Consider the following 18,370-nt stretch of genomic DNA (forward strand, 5'->3'; position numbering starts at 1 on the left):
CTAGACTTCAGGCATAGAGTAAAGGAATAGTAACGTGCCTCAAGAATGTGTTTTATATGTAGTTGAAACCTTACAAACTATTTTGAACCTACTTAATACAACAGAATGAAAAAGCAGATAATGTTTATGTATTGCAGCATGTATACTTTGCATTTAAGAGAACAGTTATTTTTATAAAACCTTTGAAAGGTACTAAACTCCAAAGGTGAACACTGAGGTAATTAGAACTCAAATAAGTGACATACGTTACTTAATTCTCCTGGCTTGCCTAGTCTAATACTATTTTACATTATTCTGTATTTATTCTGATGGTAGCATATCAGTTAAGTTGCTGTAGTTGTGAATACTAGAAAAGTGATCTAAGATGACTTTTTTTTTTCAAGTTAATTAAGAATCCAAAACCATTCTCAGGCAGATTGGCTGTTGATTCCTGAAGTCCGTGTTACTTTTGAAGGTGGCATGTTAATGAAATCAGTAGCTCCTAAATATTTTGATCGAACTTCATTTCTGTCGTCTTCAGCCACCTACCAGAAAATGATGCTGTCTTCCATCTGTGTGAATTACATTAGTAGTATTTTAGTATAACCTGGAGGAATATCTAAAATTAAGTATGTATCATTTTTGGTGCCTAACCCAATATGTGTGGTTTATTATGCTTAAAAAACACATCGCAATTCTAAAACATTTAATGGTCAAACCCTTAATGGGAGCACTTCTGCAAATCAGGCCCAAGATATGTCATGTTGGACACTAGGAAGGCAGACAGACAAATTACAACACTTAGGGAAAGTTTGGATTAAGGGAGCTGCTGTGCAGCACAAGGGAATACTCAACTGCTGTAATCACCGTGCCATCTGTTCTCATTCTCTTGTCCCATATTCTGCTAAGCGTATGCTTCCCAACCTCTGCAACCAGGGAAAGAATGATCTTACAAGAACAGGAGCCTCGGTCACTGTTCAGGGAGTCACTTCTTTGAACAGCATGCATTAGGATATGATACAAACCAAGCCACAGGAGATGGTATCCTTTAAAGGGGTGCTCAAGAATGGTTGAGTTAAACTGTGACTGTTACAGGTCAAAACTTTTTCATGCTCAGACACTTAGCCTTCTCCCTTCTAAGACATGTAATGTAACAATAAGTAAGTAAAGGAAGAGACCAACAGTGCATACTCTGAGAGTGTTTTTATGCCTGAAAGAGATGACCTTGCTTGTCTGAAAGCTTGTCCGTTTTTCCCAGCTGTCAGCTGGACTGCTATATGGTAGCACCACTCCTGCTCCACTGTATCCGTAACACTGTCACAAAACTATGGGCAGCTGAAATCAGCTTTCTACAATAGCCTTAGAAGTAGGCATTTTTGCCAGTCACACTTATAAATGTAATAAGAAATTTTCTTGACCAGTACATCTTGACATATCTCTTAATTTACCGCTCCCTGTACATATAGCTTAATATTCAGAATATGTTTTCATCACAAGTATAATGATGTTTAAGAAGTTCTCCTTTAAGAACATGGTAAAAGATGATTTGAAGGTCTCAAAAATAAGTTTACTGATGATCCAATCAATAGTTACATGTACATGCATTTAGAAGTTATCTTAATTGGTGTAGAACTCTCTTTGAACATTGTCGCCAGATGCGGTAAGCGCTAGGAGGTTTTTAAGGTATGGTGTTGACCTTTTAGCCAACTGGGCATGGATCAGGAATTTTTTTATGTGGCAGTATCAAATGCTATGCCATTATAAACTTGAATTCTTAAAGAACACATCAATGAAATCAAAACATTTTAAAATCAATTATGTTTTCCTGAAGAGTTCTTAATGAATAAAATGTCCTGAACATTTTGATAGAAGAATAATTAGCTGCTACTGAGTTAGATTTTATGGAAGCCTGAAATATTTTTTTCTAGAAAGCGTCCTGTGCATTTCTTCATTTAAGAATTAGGGAAATAAATTCTATTTATGGAATTTACTTCTATGCTGACAATCTTATCTCAGGATAGATAAAAGCTATATTTTCTATGACTAGCATTTGGGCATACAAACACATAAAGCACTGATGTTCAGTATAATTATTTCCTATTTGGAAGCCTGAAATATTTTTTTCTAGAAAGCGTCCTGTGCATTTCTTCATTTAAGAATTAGGGAAATAAATTCTATTTATGGAATTTACTTCTATGCTGACAATCTTATCTCAGGATAGATAAAAGCTATATTTTCTATGACTAGCATTTGGGCATACAAACACATAAAGCACTGATGTTCAGTATAATTATTTCCTATTGTAAGCAAACAGGCATTGTCTTCTATGTTTGTAGTAATAGCGTGACCTAGAGGAAATACAATCCAGGGCTGTCTCTGTTGATCATCCTGATTAGTTACCTAATCTGATTACTCTTTGTGTTCCATATGTCAGATTCAAGGCAATAACCAGCACCAATGTATGAGGTCTGCTGTAGTTCAACAATAAAAAAAAAAAAGCCTAATGTAATTAATAGACATACAGTGGATGTCCTGCCTTTAACTTGATTAATGGTTTACTATGAGGATTTGCTTTTGTTCATTCGTCCTTTCTTCTCCCACAGTGAACTTTCAGCTACTATTACTTGTGTACTGGTTTTTGTAAGGTCATAATAAAGTTATCACGGATATGTTTATGTACATGGAACTTGATTTGAAAAAGCATCTTCAACTGAAATCAGTTATTGGTTCAAGAGACTGTAATTATTAAGTACTTAACTAAAATGTAGTTACTGCAAATCTGCTTTCATTGTGTAAAACATTGATTTGCTCCATAATGTGTGTAAGTTGAGATAATATAATAAAATGGAAATTTGGATATATGTGTCACAGAGAAAATGTTTGTGCAAAATGAGGTGGTCACAGAGTATAATTCCATTTTTTGTTGTTCTTTTTATTGTGTGGCATTTACATTCCTCAAATTATATTTCCTCTCTTTTCAGGAGCCTGATTCTGAATACACCGTGTTTCAGGTAAAATTCTTTTCATAAATACAATTATTAGATACAATCATTAGGAAGAATTTCTGATACACTGAATAATACTTGTTTTGTTGTTAAATCCTTAATGGCTTAAATTTGTTTTTCATCATTGGTAAGGCAGTACATTTGATAAGGGGTATTTTAAATAGGCAGGTTTTATATTTGATAGAAGTTTATTTCTCTCATATATTTCCTATAGGTTTATTCAGCAGTTCAGTAGCTTAGTGCCTTCTAAAAGTTAAATTGAATCTGTCTTGAACTGAATGACCTTCATCTGCTGACAAGATTAGGAAAAAGTCAATGTGTATTTCATAGACAGAACAATGTTTACGCTCTTACGGCTCACTTTCATGTTTCATTTAATGCAGCGTAATGGTGGGCTGCTACCCATGCCCTTCCTGCTCCTACAGCTCATTCTCACTGCTTACCTTGTGTAGAGTCTGGTAGTCTTGAAGCTGCATGATGATGCTTTGCATAAGTGATGGAAGACTGAGAGTAATTGATTAGTTTTCACTCTGTCCACATTAGCACTAGATTACTGCAATGGGAAGAATAGTAATGTGCAGGTGGTGGCATCTTTTTGCTCCAGCCCACAGTCAGAAGAGATTAAATGTAATGTGAAATTGCATCTTTAAATACAGCTCAATAACATATTTTACAAGTCTCCGATTACATTCCAATGAAGTCATGCAAGTTGTTTGCATACAAAATGGTTTCAGTGAAATACTGCCAGATACCTTCTTGACTTTAAAGATTATACTTCACAAGGTAGTTGTTGCATTCTGGGGTTTTCATTGTGTATGGAATAAAATTTATGATAATGGAAAGGATTACTGGAGAATGAAACCTCTTAGAAATGTGCGTTACCAGATTCAGAAAATACATTTAGCTTTAGATTTTAAGCTTATCTTTTTTTTTTAATTTGGTTCTTGGACTTTTCAGGAACAAAAGGAAGATACTTGATTTGGTGACAAACCAGTTCTCAGGAACTAAGTGAAAAACACTGTCACTTTTCTTTCTGGAGTCTAGACTTAGTAAATACTGTATCACATTTCTGCACTCTAGGGTACTTAAGATATTGCTTCCCTCTTTAATTACTATTAGTTATTGTAAAGTTCTGTTCGATTGAGTTAAGCAAGCTAAATCTGTTATTATGTTGTGAATATGTGGGTTGTCTGAAATGAGCTGTCCCTTTCTTGTTCCTACTCTTTAAGTGCCCATTTCATAAAAATGCAAGTTGTCTTCATAAATGCCAGACATGTTGCTTGTCACAAAACAAAATTATCAATCCAACAAAGAGAGAGCAGATAATATAAATGGAATCTGAGGCAACAGTTTGAGTGGACAAACTTGTGCTAAGTCGAGGTGTAAATAATAGTCATGTGGTTACTCAGAAATGTGTGCATTTATTTTTATGGCTTTTTGTGATTATAAATGAGCCTTCCTCTCACTGTTGGCAGTGTGGTTCTTCCAGTTTTGTGCTGCTGTTATTCATTTTAATTGAAGTTTTTCAGCTGAAGTTCTGCATTAGTTTCAGATTAAACCCTTACAGGTTTTCACTGAGTGAAAAATCTGTGCATTGTACTATAGTAAATTACTAAAACTGTGTACTTCCTTATGAACAGAATTGTTAAAATTTTTCTTGATAACTAAAAACTGCAACACTTCATACAGGCTTCATACATGTAGGCTTCATACAAGGATAAAGTAGCTATAGGTAATACCAGGACTACTGGTACAAATTCTTTATAGAAAGTCAGCAAAAGTTGAAATTACTGAGCTGTTAAGAAAATCCTTGAACCTTGCATGAGTTTTAAGTCTCATGTGATAAAAGACACCTTTACTTTATGAACGAAAAAAAAATCAAAATTTGTTGGGGAGGGTCTGTGTAAACAGAGAAGTGTACATCTCAGGTTTTCTTTTAAAAAGTAAGTCAATAGCCATATGCCGTAGTTCTAATGAATAAGTAGCAAATTTTTAATGAATGAAAAGGGTGTCAGAACTTTCATTTAATTCTTTGGAAAAAAAGATCTTTTTCCTACATCTCCCTTTGTATTTGTGTGTCAGAATACATTTCTAATTCCTTTTCCCACACCTTCATTTTTCAGATATTCAGCATAACTGTGTGCATGCATAGAAATGATACTTCTGTTTCATATGGGTCTTGTAACTAGTAGTTAAGAATTTTGATTGTCTTCTTGTCTCCCAAGGTAAAGGTCATCTTTCTATAGTTTAAGTAATGAATTTGACATTTTTCTCTCTCTTGCTGTTTTGATCAGGAGTCCTGTAACAAACATTGCTGCAGGCAATACTCTAGTCTACAGACTGATGTTTAATTAAGGAATAATATGCAATATTTGAATTTTTTGTTGGCTGTGAAGCCTCAGACTAGGAGCTTAAGGCTGGAACAGCAGTCTAAGGGATCTATTTTTTATGACAGATATTTGTCCAGTAATGACAAAGAGACATGTTGCTTTTAAAAACACATTATTTCATGTTTGTTATTGGAAAAATCACAATGATATACTTACGTCTATGTTAAGAACTGGCCCCAGTTTTAGCAATTAGTGTAGAGAAGTTGCTACTTTCAATTCCCAGGAAAAGATCGTTACTGTGGGCAGCTTCTCTTCTCTTTACTAGGAAATTAGCCTGTGTTTGGCTATACTGAGAGCTCTAATTTCAGCATATTCCCAATATAGACATGTTTATGTCTTCAGACATATATGTCTTTGAAAAAAGCAGAGTACCGTCAAGGTGTTAAAAATTCAACAAGCTAAATACTTCTGTAGAATAATGAAAAACAGTTAAGGGTGTTGAACATCTAACTGCAAATCTCAATGCTAATTAAAGGTTGTCACCCTACTACATAAGAAGAAACTAAAAGATAATAAAGCAGATCTGGATAATGTCTGTCTGGCCTAGATTCAAATCATCCTGCCCTGTTCCTTTCTTTTCATACTTGAACAAAGGTTTCTAATTGTGGTTGAACTGGCTGGCTAAATCCCTCCTTTACTTCTGCTTGGAAGAAAGCACTTTTAAAAAGGAGAATTAAATATCTCAACGTTTTTAGATATACTTTCTTTTTGATAGACAGCTATAAAGTTGCATAGAAATATGAGGGAAGCGTAGAGGGAAGGGATGGTCTGAGACATGATGAATGAGAAGTGTCCCATTAAATGATTACTTAAATTATTAAATAAGCCTGAGGTCCAGATCTTCTCCTACCTCTTATTTAAAGAACAAATGTTTCCATTTGTTTGACCTTTAGTTCTATTAAGGTAGCATCAGTCTGTTTCTATTTTGAAATGTCTCCTTAGCAAATATTAAACATGCTTTTCCACCAAATTGCTGTACCCTGTGTCAGGAGAGAAACAAATCTAATTGTTCTGGCAGTGATTTTTACTCTGGAAAATTTATGATGATCTGTTCAATATCTGAAGGAAGGTCGGGGTTGGTCTTGTGGCTCCCTTTATCATGCCAGCTCTATGAGTACATTACAGGCATATTAAGTTACCAGAGTGGTTGGATCTGCACTTACTTTGTTGGTACTTCTGTATGGCTGTCACTGGTTTTTCTTTTCCCCATTGATTTGGTGTCTCTGTGGTCTACACAAAGCTTGTCATATAGGCTAGGATTATGCTTGCGTTTCCACACTGCTCATACAATCCTCCAAGACATTTAATGTAGTAATTTGTCAGTTCATTTCACTAACATGTACTCCAATAATCTCTCAATCTGAGATGCTTAATCTATACATTTACACATTTTCTACAGCTGATGCTTTGAACAAAGGAATTTTAGATTATCTTTCTAAAGACTGTCCCTTGTGGATAGTAATGTACTGTACCTTTAACTGCTGGTTAAAAGGTTTTCCTTGTTTCTCTACAGATGCCTGGGAAGGGCATTACTTTGCATTACAGCAGTTTACTTACCTTCCTCTCCTATCCCAATTTAAATAAGGTGTCTGTCAGTGGTGGGTTTTGAATGGCTCTGGTGGCTGGGGATTTCTTCAAAAGCACAAGGTCTCAGAGAGTTGCCTGTGACCTAAATTAGTCATAACTTTTCATGAGGCATGAAATTCTGTCCTCCAAACTCAGTGACCATAACTGTTCCACTCCAAAAGAGTTGTCTAAAGTCTTGGTCCCCTTTCCACCTCCATCAGGCAACTGATGGATATACCCAGCTGTTTAAGTCAATACCTTATTCAAGCCTATTAAAACTGTGAAGGGAAGAATAATAAAAAAATGGCAAAATTGCTGATTAGATTATTTACTTGGTGTCTTGAAGATATTTTACTTTTTACTTTGTCCTTATTCAGGCTGCCTGGAGCTTGAAAACACGAGCTTTGACAGAAATGGTATACGTGGATGAAATTGATATGGATCAAGAAGGAATCGCAGAGATGATGCTAGATGAAAACGCCATTGCTCAAGTTGCACGTAAGAACGATTTTCACTTAAATACATTGAAGCAACAAGAGCTCTTTTGGTCAGGATTGTCATCTAGCGTAAAATAGTACATACTGAGGTGACCTGATATGTCTTTTAGCTATTGCTACAAGAAGAGTTTTAGATTGTTTTATGGTTGCCTGGCAACGTTGAGATACCCCACATGATCTTGATGTAGTACCCCCCCTGTCAGACGGGGGTTCAGACAAGTAGTGTTTTGTCAGCTTTCCCTCTACATCTCTGTACTCACTAGCTCTTTTCCATCAGTGCATTGATTTCTTTTACTCCTTTCTGGCTTCTTTAGGCACTGTGGGAAACTAGAGAAAAATATATGCCCTTGATGGACTGTGAATCTCGTCCATATGCCTGTACTGTAGGCAACAGTCTGGCCAAATCTGACATCACCTTTTTGTAATATTTCCCGCAAACATTTTCTGAACTGATTTTCTCTCTTCGGCTTTTCTCTACTTTTTCGTCTCTTCTTTCCCAGGGCAGTTCTTCAGCCCTGTCGTTGTTTCTTGTATGCAGCTCTTTTCACCTTCGTCAGTTCCCTTTTAAGTGGGCAGTAATTAGTAGTCTTCCACTACTTTTTGGCATTATTTATATTTTTCTCTGTTTCTTTAGTACAGTCCACATGGGAATTTTTATGCATCTTATTAGATGTGGCTCTCAACCACCTACCATGTCAAGGAATTCAAGGGAAGAACTGGATGTAGGCCAGAACTAACATTTGAAGCATTAAAAGCTTTTCTCATTTGGATAGAAGTAGGCAATTGCATATCTATCTGATTACTTTTTTAAAATTGTCATTACATGCTTGGTCACATATAAACAGTCAAGCAGTACTCAAGTTGTGTTTATACATTATGATAATCTAATTACATGTATCTCTCTTAAAACAGCATAATAATATAATTTAGACTTTGATTTTATGCCGCTTGTGGTAGAGACCATCTGCCAAGAAAAATCATTTGATGAGTATTATTGAGAAATAAGGCGTTCTGGAAAAATACATTCATACTATATTTAAACTGAAAAAAGGTGACTTTCTGGATAGTGTGTCACAGATGTCAAAGCCAAAGAAAATCACTATGGTACTGTAGCCTGCACTCCTGAATCATTGAGATAAGACTTTGCTATTTGTGCTTCAAATTCACTAGATGTGCCTGAGCTAGTATGTAGTTTTTCAGAAAGTATAAGAACTTTCCACAGAGCAAGAACCCCCTGCAGTCTTTAGTAAATTATTAAATTTGCTAGCTTTTATCAGTGTATGCCATATCTTTAGTGGGAATTATCAACTATAGCTCCAGCTGTTGCTTCTTTGTGTACATTTTAAGCCTGATAAGAAGTCTTTATTTTCACAGGTATATTTTTAAATTAAATAGTTAAAACAATCATTAAGTCATCCAGTGATCTTTTCTTTGATAAGTTAAACAATCTTCTCATTCTGAGGTATATCTTTTAATTTTTGAGTTGAGTCTTAAAACTCTCTTCTTCACTCTTTCCAATTAATCTGCATGCTTTTTCAGTTGTAATCACCAAACCAGACAACAGTCCACTGACACATAGAAAATACATTTCTCTTCTACAGCTTGATTTTACTTTATTTATACATCTGAAGTGTTTTTCTGTTACACTTTTATAAAAAAGGTAAGCACAGATATCACTAGGGAGGGTGCAAAGAGGACAGAGCCAGTCTTTGCAACGGTGCCCATTGACAGGACCAGAGGCAATGGGCACAAACTGAAACACAGAAGGTTCTGTCTGAACATCAGGAAACACTTTTTTTACTATGAGGGTGACTGAGCACTGACATGGGTTGCCCGGGGAGGTTGTAGAGTCTCCCTCCTTAGAGATATTCAGAAACCGTCTAGACAGGGTCCTGGACAGCTGGCTTTAGGTGGCCCTGCTTGAGCCTGGTTGGACCAGATGACCTCCAGAGGTCCTTTCCAACCTCAACCATTCTGTGATTTTGTGATCACTTCCACTTTTACACATGATTTAATAAAAATGGGTGCTTGCTGACTGTGGGCTTTTTCTTTTGCTGTTAAAGTGTGTTAGCCATAGTTGGTCTTGACTCAGGGTCTTCTACTGCGGCAAATCTTCTAGGATATCCTCCCCCACTATAATTATAGCTTACAAACTTAAAAATGCGTAGTCATACCTCCCATATTACAACTGGTTTTGTCTGTACTTCACTTACTAAGCAGTTCAAATCCTTTTGCATCAGTTACATGTCCATTTCAATTTTGCATCTGTCCTTATCTTATTTTCCAGATTAAACTATCCTAATAATGATTTTGCTCTCAGTCTTGCATTATTAAAAATTACTAAATTGTATAGGGTCCACTGGAAACAACTACTTTTCTATGGTTCCTCTTCACACATATATAATGAAATCTGTCTTCCACCAGTTTTTAAATTTTTATAATTTTGCTGTGTTAATTTTCCATCTGTCTTGTTTATTAATAAAAATGTCCTATAGCATCATTTTACAGAAAATTCCCAGTATGTTACCTTTGGACTCTTAACACCATCAATTTTATCAGCTAAGGTTGTAATCTTGTTTAAAAGTGTTACCTTGACAACATAGTTTTCAGAAACTCATACTAATTGGCATTGTGGATAATCACAGCTATTTTATTAACTAGGGAGTTAAAGGAGTCATCTGCAGTCATCACTAACTGCTGAAGTTACGCTCTTAAATTCTGTCGCTGTTAGTGGCCACATGCACTGCTGTGGCGTCTTGATGCCTATTCATAGCTAGTTCAGTTGGGATTCTCAAAGTAAGGACTGAGTTGCCTAGGTGAGATGAAGGGAACTAAATCCTGTAAGCATTCTCCCAGTCTGTTGCCTACCAAAAGCAGAAAACAATCGTAGTTATTAAAAAACATGTCTGGAAAAGGGATTTTAATGCCCTACATTTTTTATATTATTGTGATAGTTAAAAAAAAAAGGCTCAGCAAGTGGAAGACTAGTTCATTGTCTGCTAGCCTGAAAAGTTGAAAGCCACTTTCTCCATTTCTCAGAAGAGTGCCCTAGCTATCATGTTAGAAACTCTGCCGGGTGGACTGTCCACCCTTTCTGTTGTGGAGTAAAAAATTCAAGATTCACAGGACTATAAAGAGCAAGTAGGCAACAGAGATGCTAAGTGTGGCCAGCCACAAGAGAGAGAATCCTGAGTTTTGATCCATATTTTAACATCACTTACATAGTTAGTTGGTTTTACCAAGGAGATCATGGTTAATATCTTTTTTGTATTATTTAACTTTAAATACAGCTGTAGCCAAGTGGCTACTATAATATTGGAGTCAGGGGTGCTTGGTATCAGCATGGATTAAAAAAGTTAGAAGGTATTTAGATTGAGTTAGAAGTTATCAATTTGGACATGTCTACTAAACTTGCTTAAACAATGGACTGGTAGTATCTCAGAGGTAATTACAACTTGAGGGCGGGAGAGAGAGAAGACTGAAAAAGGGCAAACTTGGGGTTTATCTTGGGGAAAAAAAGAAGGAAGGAAAGTACCTATTTTTTTAACTTCAGTTCTTGGAGACATTTGGAATAAAAGCAGTTCACAAGTATCTAGGAAGTAAGTCGATGAGTAACAGTGATTTGTCAAGGACTGGCTGTGTCAACTTAAATCTCACTTCTTTCTGTACATGGTAACAAGTAGTGAACAGACCAGAAGGTATAGATGTCATATCTTGCTTTTTACCAAGTTTTTAAAACCTTCTCTTAGACGTTCACTTAGGAGGTTAGAAAAACTGACTATAATCAAATATCAGTGAAGGTGATGGAAAATCTACGTGCAGAAACTAGTAATTCTTAATGATCCACTGTCAAAACAGAAATATGTGAAAAGGGGGACCCTTCATCTGTTCACCTGGGCTCAAGCCAATTCACTATTTTCATTGATGACCTTTGGATATGGACGAGTTTGAACTTTACTGTGTCCTAAATTGTTGGTGGGTCTAATGACATGAGATACCATTCTCCGTCTGCCCTGTAGCTGAAGGTTTTGGTTTACTTACTCAAGTCTGGGTGCTATTTTAGTCCCAGATAGAAAATATACCGTTTCAAATAAGCATGATCTCATTGTTCCAGTAACCTTTCATACTTCAGTGCTATCTGTTGCTCCTAAGATGTTCTTGGGAATTGTTGTGGGTTAACCCTGGTAGGCAGCTAAGCCCCACACAGCTGCTCGCTCGATCCCCCCAAGTGGGATGGGGGAGAGAATGGGAATGATCAAAGTGAGAAAACCATGTTCATAGTGGCAGGTTTCTTGCAATAGTCTGACAATTTATCGGTAGCACAGTGCAATATTTGGTTTTTGTCTTCTTTGTCTAGTGCTATGTCCCCTTAGTTTGAACAAAGAAATTTCCAGTTTATTGTAAGACACAATCATTTTTTAAAGTCCCCTAGACAAGCATGTAGTATCTCAATGTGAAGTGAGAAATGCTCTTACTTTTTAGGACCAGGAACATCTTTGAAACTCCCTGGAACTAGCCAAGGTGGAGGCCCCAGCCCAGCCGTTAGGTATGTGATTGTTTATTTTTTAAAAATGTGACTAGTTACAAATGAGCAAATCCTAAATTTAACTTCTGAAAATGAAATGCTTCAGATATAAGTGTTTAAATTCTCTATCGATAAATACCATCAACATAAGGATAATGTGCTTAACATCTTCAGGCCAGTAACCCAATCAGGAAGACCTATTACAGGATTTGTGAGACCCAGCACGCAAAGTGGACGGCCAAGTACTATGGAACAGGCTATAAAAACACCTCGAACAGCTCTCACGGCTCGTCCAATTACTAGTGCTTCTGGGAGATATGTCAGGCTAGGAACGGTGAGTTGTTTGTTTTCGGAATAAGGGCTTTCTTGGTCATAGTATCTGGTACAATGACATTGTAGTTGACTTAAAAGCTGCATCTAAACTCAAGTTTGGAGGAGGTGAGCATTTTTAATTTTTTGCTGAAATTGTTTTCAAAGTAGAGTTTGAAAATGTTACTTCTTGTTAGTTTGCTAATCTGTTTATATAAAAAATATACATAAATTGACAAGTTCATAAAAATTCACATAAATTCCAAATTCACAAGTTCTGTGAGTCTCATTCACTGAAGGCCATGAAAAGACTATGACATGATTTCACCATAAGTATGTTGAAACCTTCTCCAAGTTTTGCTGTTTACTACAAAACAATTACTAATCTCTGTGTCTGTCACTTCAGAAGGAAAATAAACTATACTAGTTTTATCCTGTTCTATTGGCAAAATGAATAAACTGCAACTAGCACGAATATGTAATAGCGATTGACATCACAATAATGGCAAAATGTGGTATCTTCTCACTATCTCAGGTTTGAACTGATCTTCCTAAATCTTTCTTGAAGATTTTTTTGTTATGTATCCCAACTACCTTCAGTCCACCTAGCAGTTAGTCCAAGCTACATGCTTAGGCACATGATGGAAATAGTGGAGAGAGGGAAGAAAAAGGTAGTTCTGAAAGGTAATTCATGCAGCCTCTTTCAGGGACTGTATGGGAGTAGGACAAATTCCTGGCTTTCAGAAAAGATGAAATTCAGTAAGAAGAGTCTGTACTGCACAGTAGAGCAATGCATCTACAAATGCTTTGTTTGGGTTTTTTGTTTTTTTGTATACTGCTAATATTTTGAAAATTTTCAGGAAAAGTGTAGGGGATCTTCCCATTTAAAAACTTCTTTCTCCCCTTCAGGCTTCAATGCTAACAAATCCAGATGGCCCTTTCATAAATCTGTCTCGACTGAATTTGGCAAAATATGCTCAAAAACCCAAACTGGCAAAGGTATGTAACTATTTTGATTAATGTTTTGATACCTTTTTCTTATTTTCTGGCATCATGCTCATGTAACTGTACACGGGATGGGGGATACAAACAATGATGAACTGTGTTGTAGATGTAAAGTTCAGAAAAATAGTGTGTTACTTATCTTTTGACAGTGGTTACCAGACTTGAAATTGAAAATACGTCTGAAGAGGTTATGTTGAAAGTATAACCTAGGAAGAACATTTGTGCACAATAAAATATTCCATTGGTAAATAACTTTGAACTATGCAGACAGGAGTGATGAAGGGCAACTAAAAAAAAAGTCAGGAGGAAAAAAACAGCATTAGTGTCCGGAAATGCAGTTCTGTGTACAAATAGATGGCAATCCTGGCCTAAAAATATTCAAATGGTTTGGATTTTTCCTTTTGATTTTATGGCATGAGTTAACACTTTCTATGTAAAAAGACTTCATCTTTTTGTTCAGAATTCTTCTACATTTTCAGTTAAGATCTTATGATTGACAGCCATTGAAACTGAGACTATCCGCCAGTAGAACAGATTTATCCAGGTTACCTGCCCAACTTACGGGTTTCAGCTCTGAGTGGAAGGGACCTGAAGGTTGTGTAGTGATTTATCACTCTGTGGCCTTTCAGTTGAATCTTTCCCCAACACAATCAATTAGTTGTATAGATGAAGATGTTTTCTGTGCATACTTTGTTCACAAAAAACAACTGTTGGGCTGAGACCAACAACTCATTTTGCACAAGGTATCAAACGACTATCAGACACACTCTCAGGAGCTATATTTGGCTAGCAACCTAGAGTTGAAAGAACCTGTATGTATTCAGTCTATTTTGAGAAATGTAGTGGTGAACACTGTTAGAAGACTAGCAGTACCTAATAATCTGCTGGTGGACATTAGCTCCTCCAGTCCAAAACTTTAGTTAATTTTTCATAAACGATTAGCAAATTCCTTTGCTTTTTAAAACCTGATCTAGACTGTTGTAGGGCATTGCTTTTCAATGTGGTTTTCAAAGGAAATAAATTTTGTGTGATTGCACTGTGTTCTTCACCCGCTCCTTACATCTCTGTCCCTTGGCCTCTTAACCAAACTAGGCAGAAGAATAGATACCAAATATAGTAAGTTCTAGTCTGGCGAGTTAATGAAAGACTTCCAAACTGTCATCTGAGGGCAGTTTCGAGTCAGTTCTTTATCAGTTCTGAAAAAACTGCAGGCCTTTTGTCCAATTATGTCCTTGCCAGCAATCAGCCAGCACACACGTTATTCTAAATCCATCAGTCTGTAAAATAGGGAGAATGTAAGAAACCTGGGAAAGATTAAGAAACACAAGACACAGCCATAAGAAACTAAGCTTAGTTCTTCTGCTTGAAGACAGCTAGCTTTTAATTGTGTTTGGTAACTCTATATACTATTTAAGTAGGTAGGTTAGCGTTCAGATGAAATACTTATTCTCAGCAACAGCTCTCAGGAATGAGAAACATATATGTGTTTAACAATTTTTTTTTTATTAGCATTTTCTGGGACAATGGGGTAGCTCTGTCTTCCTTCCGTTTTGTATGAAAAGAGGCTTAAGCCAAAAAATGTAAAGCAACAGTCATAGAAACATCCATAGGCAGCGAGTGTACTTGTCAGTATTATGGAGCTAATACATTATGACATTAACATTTCACACAGAATGTAAGATCTAAGTTTAAATTTGGAGCTATGTGGATTTATGACTTTTTTCAAACAAGACAGCATTAAGGCTAAAGCCAAAGCAGGAGGGGAGACTGCAGACTGCACTCTGTGTTAAGAATCATTGATGAAGGTTTTAAAACTCTTCGAGCTGTCACCTCTCCCAGGTGCAAAAAGATGATAAATCTTGCAACTATTAAATTCATATAATTAGCCTGTGTATTCATGTTGGTATATACTCCTCCTACATACTTATGTGTTTGCAAAGTATACTCATCGCATCTTTTTTTTTAAGTTAGATTATCTATCTTTTCATTGCATGACTAGGTCTTCTGACATTTTGAAGTATACAGGAATGTGGCTTCTCTCTGACTAGCATCAGCCGTGTTAAGGACTATCACAGGAAACCCCACAGTAGATATATGAGGTATCACCTGTCGCCAGAGAGAGCCTCTGGTAAATCTCAGTTAGTAACTGGTTTATGGCATGAAACAGGAAGTTTTATCTTTTTTAGCTTGTGGATTTTTAATAGAGTTGTTAAGATAACTCTAGATATTTTTATCCAAGTGAATGTTCAGTCATTTAAATCCTTCTGAAGGTCAGGGCCTATAGATAACAGCAGTAAATTCCTCGTGCCAGCCATGCAAGAACACATTTCTTTTACCACTTTAGATTTACTCACTTTTACTGAATGCTTCACTGTTACTAAACTAGAGCAGGAAATGTTCTGCTACTTCTTTATTTTCTATTCTTTTGTTATCCACCTATTCTAATCTCCCTATAAATGTTTTTATTTATAATTCTTTAATGTCTTTTAATCATCTGTTCAGAGTCTTTTCTGACCAAAAGCAGAAGAAAAGTAGGTTGTGGTTTACTTTCCTCACCAGACATGACAATTCATTAGTAATTCTCTAGTTCCCTTAAGGTAAATCTTTTAAGAATTTTGTCTAAGAAAAGCTGGCAGAAGAGTCATGGAAGCCCTTAGAAGACTGCTGTCTCGTTCTTTATTTCCTTCCTCATGGGGCAATATTTTCTTATAGCTTTTTATAATGAATAATAAGAATTTAGAAAAACATTCTGTTCTTTTGGAACAATTAAGACCTAGGATTTGGATGCAGAAAAAGATCAAGGTTCAACTCAGTTGAACCTTGCGTTACTAGCACCCATACTACATTTCTGGGAATAGAGGCTTCCAGTCTCCATTTAGTTATCTAGTATCTTTCAGCATCATTTTATTCACTTAAAATGCCACCCCCATTACTTGTTATATACTCTTCTATATTTTAGTGCAGAACGGCTACAAGGTAGCGTGACTTGCTTAGCTTTATACAGCAGTAAAGATGCAGTTATATTGCCATGCAATTGTTGTGGGCTTATGAGCAGTTACTACAGCACAGCCGATGCATGTAACTTCTTTAAGCTTTGGTATTGTTATGGTGTGCTTGAGTTTCAGAAGCACAATATTGTTAGCATTTATCATTTACAAATAAAAAATAATTTTTTCCTTTACAGATCCTGAAGTTCTGTAGGGTTTAGAATTTTTTTTTTCCCTAATGCAAAATTTGTTTAGCTTACATCCTTAATAAACCTATGTTTAATTCAAGTAGATTTTGCACTATATAAACACCTAACTATACATTGCAAAAAGTCTTTTTTAGATCACTTGTTGATTTTACAGTTGAAAAGTAACGAAAATGGTACCGGGTTTTCAAATCTATATTCACTTTCAAATTATAGCTGCCTCTTTTTTTTTTTAAAGTGACTTTAAGGAACAAAGACAAGAGACAATTCCACTAATCTCTTGCAACAAATTAAGAATTAAAATGCTTTCCTGTAATAACAATGTAGCACATCTACAGTTTTTGTCTATTCAGGTTTTAAATGTAAATGTCAGCAATTGTGATGTGTGAATGTGATTGCTTTCACAAAGAATTAATTTCTGCCTAACATAATCAAGATTCTGTATTCCTCTAAATATCAATTTTTATCTTCAAATATGATAATGTTTTAAATATTCTTCTGACAGGCATTGTTCGAATATATTTTTCACCATGAAAATGACGTAAAAAATGTGAGTAATTCATATGTTCCATTTTCAGTTTTTATTAAGTATCATTCAGTTATTTCTGTCAGTATTCTGCTAAACTAAGGATCCAGGTAGTACGTCACATCTGAGTACAGAAGTGAAGCATTAAAAGTTGTTTAAGAGAGAGAAATCCTTTCTTACAGGGATGATAATCAGGGATGATAATTTGCAAATACCAAGATACAGATTGCTCTCTTTTTTGAGAAGCAAAACATTCTAATGCTTAAAACTAGGTCCCTCATCTATCAATATAAGATCCCTGTATCTAATGATTTCATGTTAACAGAATTTACTGGAGCCTGAGCAGTAGCTGTGAAACTACATGTCAGGTAGCTGAACTGCCTAGAAAGTTCAGAGTTCCTGAGGCTTGAGAGTAAGCAGTAAGTTACGGAAGACTGTCCCTTAACAGAAGAAGGTGAAATATCTGACAAAATAGTCAGTGATTGAGCTGAACATCATTTGACATTTTAAACTACTGAGATGATTGTTTAGGCATTTGGGTGAATAGAAAAGAAAGATATTTGGTGAAACTGTGGAAAAATAAAATATCAATAGGACTTTGGACACTTTTTCTAGAAATTTAATTCCGTAGTGCTGAGGTGTTTTGTGGCCTCAACAGAAAGATTATATTGTCCATACGATTGTCTATAACGTTTATTCTTCAAAAGTTTTCCTAATTATACAGTTTCCCTCTTACCCTATCCAAAATTTCTTCTGTGGTTCTTCATATGTTACTGCGCTGAATGGGTAAGATCAAGTTTGGGTACATATTGTTTAAACTTTCAGAAATAGCTAAAGGTTGCAGAACTTTTTTGGCAGTTCACACAGGGAAATAATTAATTTATTCAATGAATAAAGTGTCAAAATATTTCATTACTGTGTTAGATATATGCACCCATTTGAAATGGAATCAAAATTTCTGCTTGAAGTTTGTTTGAAAGAACTGTTTGTGTCAATAATGCATAATTGACTAAACAGTTACTGGATTTTCTGCAATACTACTAACTGGTGTGTGATTAGATCTGAAGTTAAACTCTCCAGTTAATCGATAACACACAAGAAAATATTTTGTTGTTGTTGACATAGATCAGAACCATTTCCAAATGTACTGCTATGTGAAGCTTTTTAATCTAGTATCAAATGATTACAGTTGTACACTGTCAATTTATTGCATAGCATTCTTTTAAGAGGATTGAATTGCAATGCACTATTAATCCAAAATATGGTTGAAACAATAAGTGCAAGTGTCAGAAATGTCAGAGAGAAATAGCAAGTAACATTTACATGTTCTGATACTGAAAATGAAGAAAGTGCCTGGGTTTTATGCCACTAATAA

The 18,370-nt window shown here is 35.7% G+C and overlaps 1 protein-coding gene across 2 annotated transcripts in view; it reads left to right on the forward strand.

Annotated features, from left to right (window-relative positions):
• Nucleotides 1-2,963: 2,963 nt before the first annotated feature.
• TTC8 (tetratricopeptide repeat domain 8) overlaps nt 2,964-18,370 on the forward strand; it is a 41,116-nt gene continuing 25,709 nt past the window's right edge. The window contains exons 1-6 of one of the 2 annotated variants that reach the window (XM_019472473.1): nt 2,964-2,990; nt 7,318-7,438; nt 11,920-11,983; nt 12,137-12,296; nt 13,181-13,270; nt 16,975-17,019. In XM_019472473.1, coding sequence (XP_019328018.1) covers nt 7,354-7,438; nt 11,920-11,983; nt 12,137-12,296; nt 13,181-13,270; nt 16,975-17,019 — 444 coding nt within the window. In that variant the 5' untranslated portion in view covers nt 2,964-2,990; nt 7,318-7,353. Of the gene's footprint in view, nt 2,991-7,317; nt 7,439-11,919; nt 11,984-12,136; nt 12,297-13,180; nt 13,271-16,974; nt 17,020-18,370 lie in introns of those variants that run through there. The other variant, XM_009280763.2, reaches the window with a different exon arrangement.

The sequence above is a fragment of the Aptenodytes forsteri genome, unplaced genomic scaffold, assembly GCF_000699145.1.
Source record: "Aptenodytes forsteri isolate BGI_AS27 unplaced genomic scaffold, ASM69914v1 Scaffold193, whole genome shotgun sequence".
Lineage (NCBI taxonomy): Eukaryota > Metazoa > Chordata > Aves > Sphenisciformes > Spheniscidae > Aptenodytes > Aptenodytes forsteri.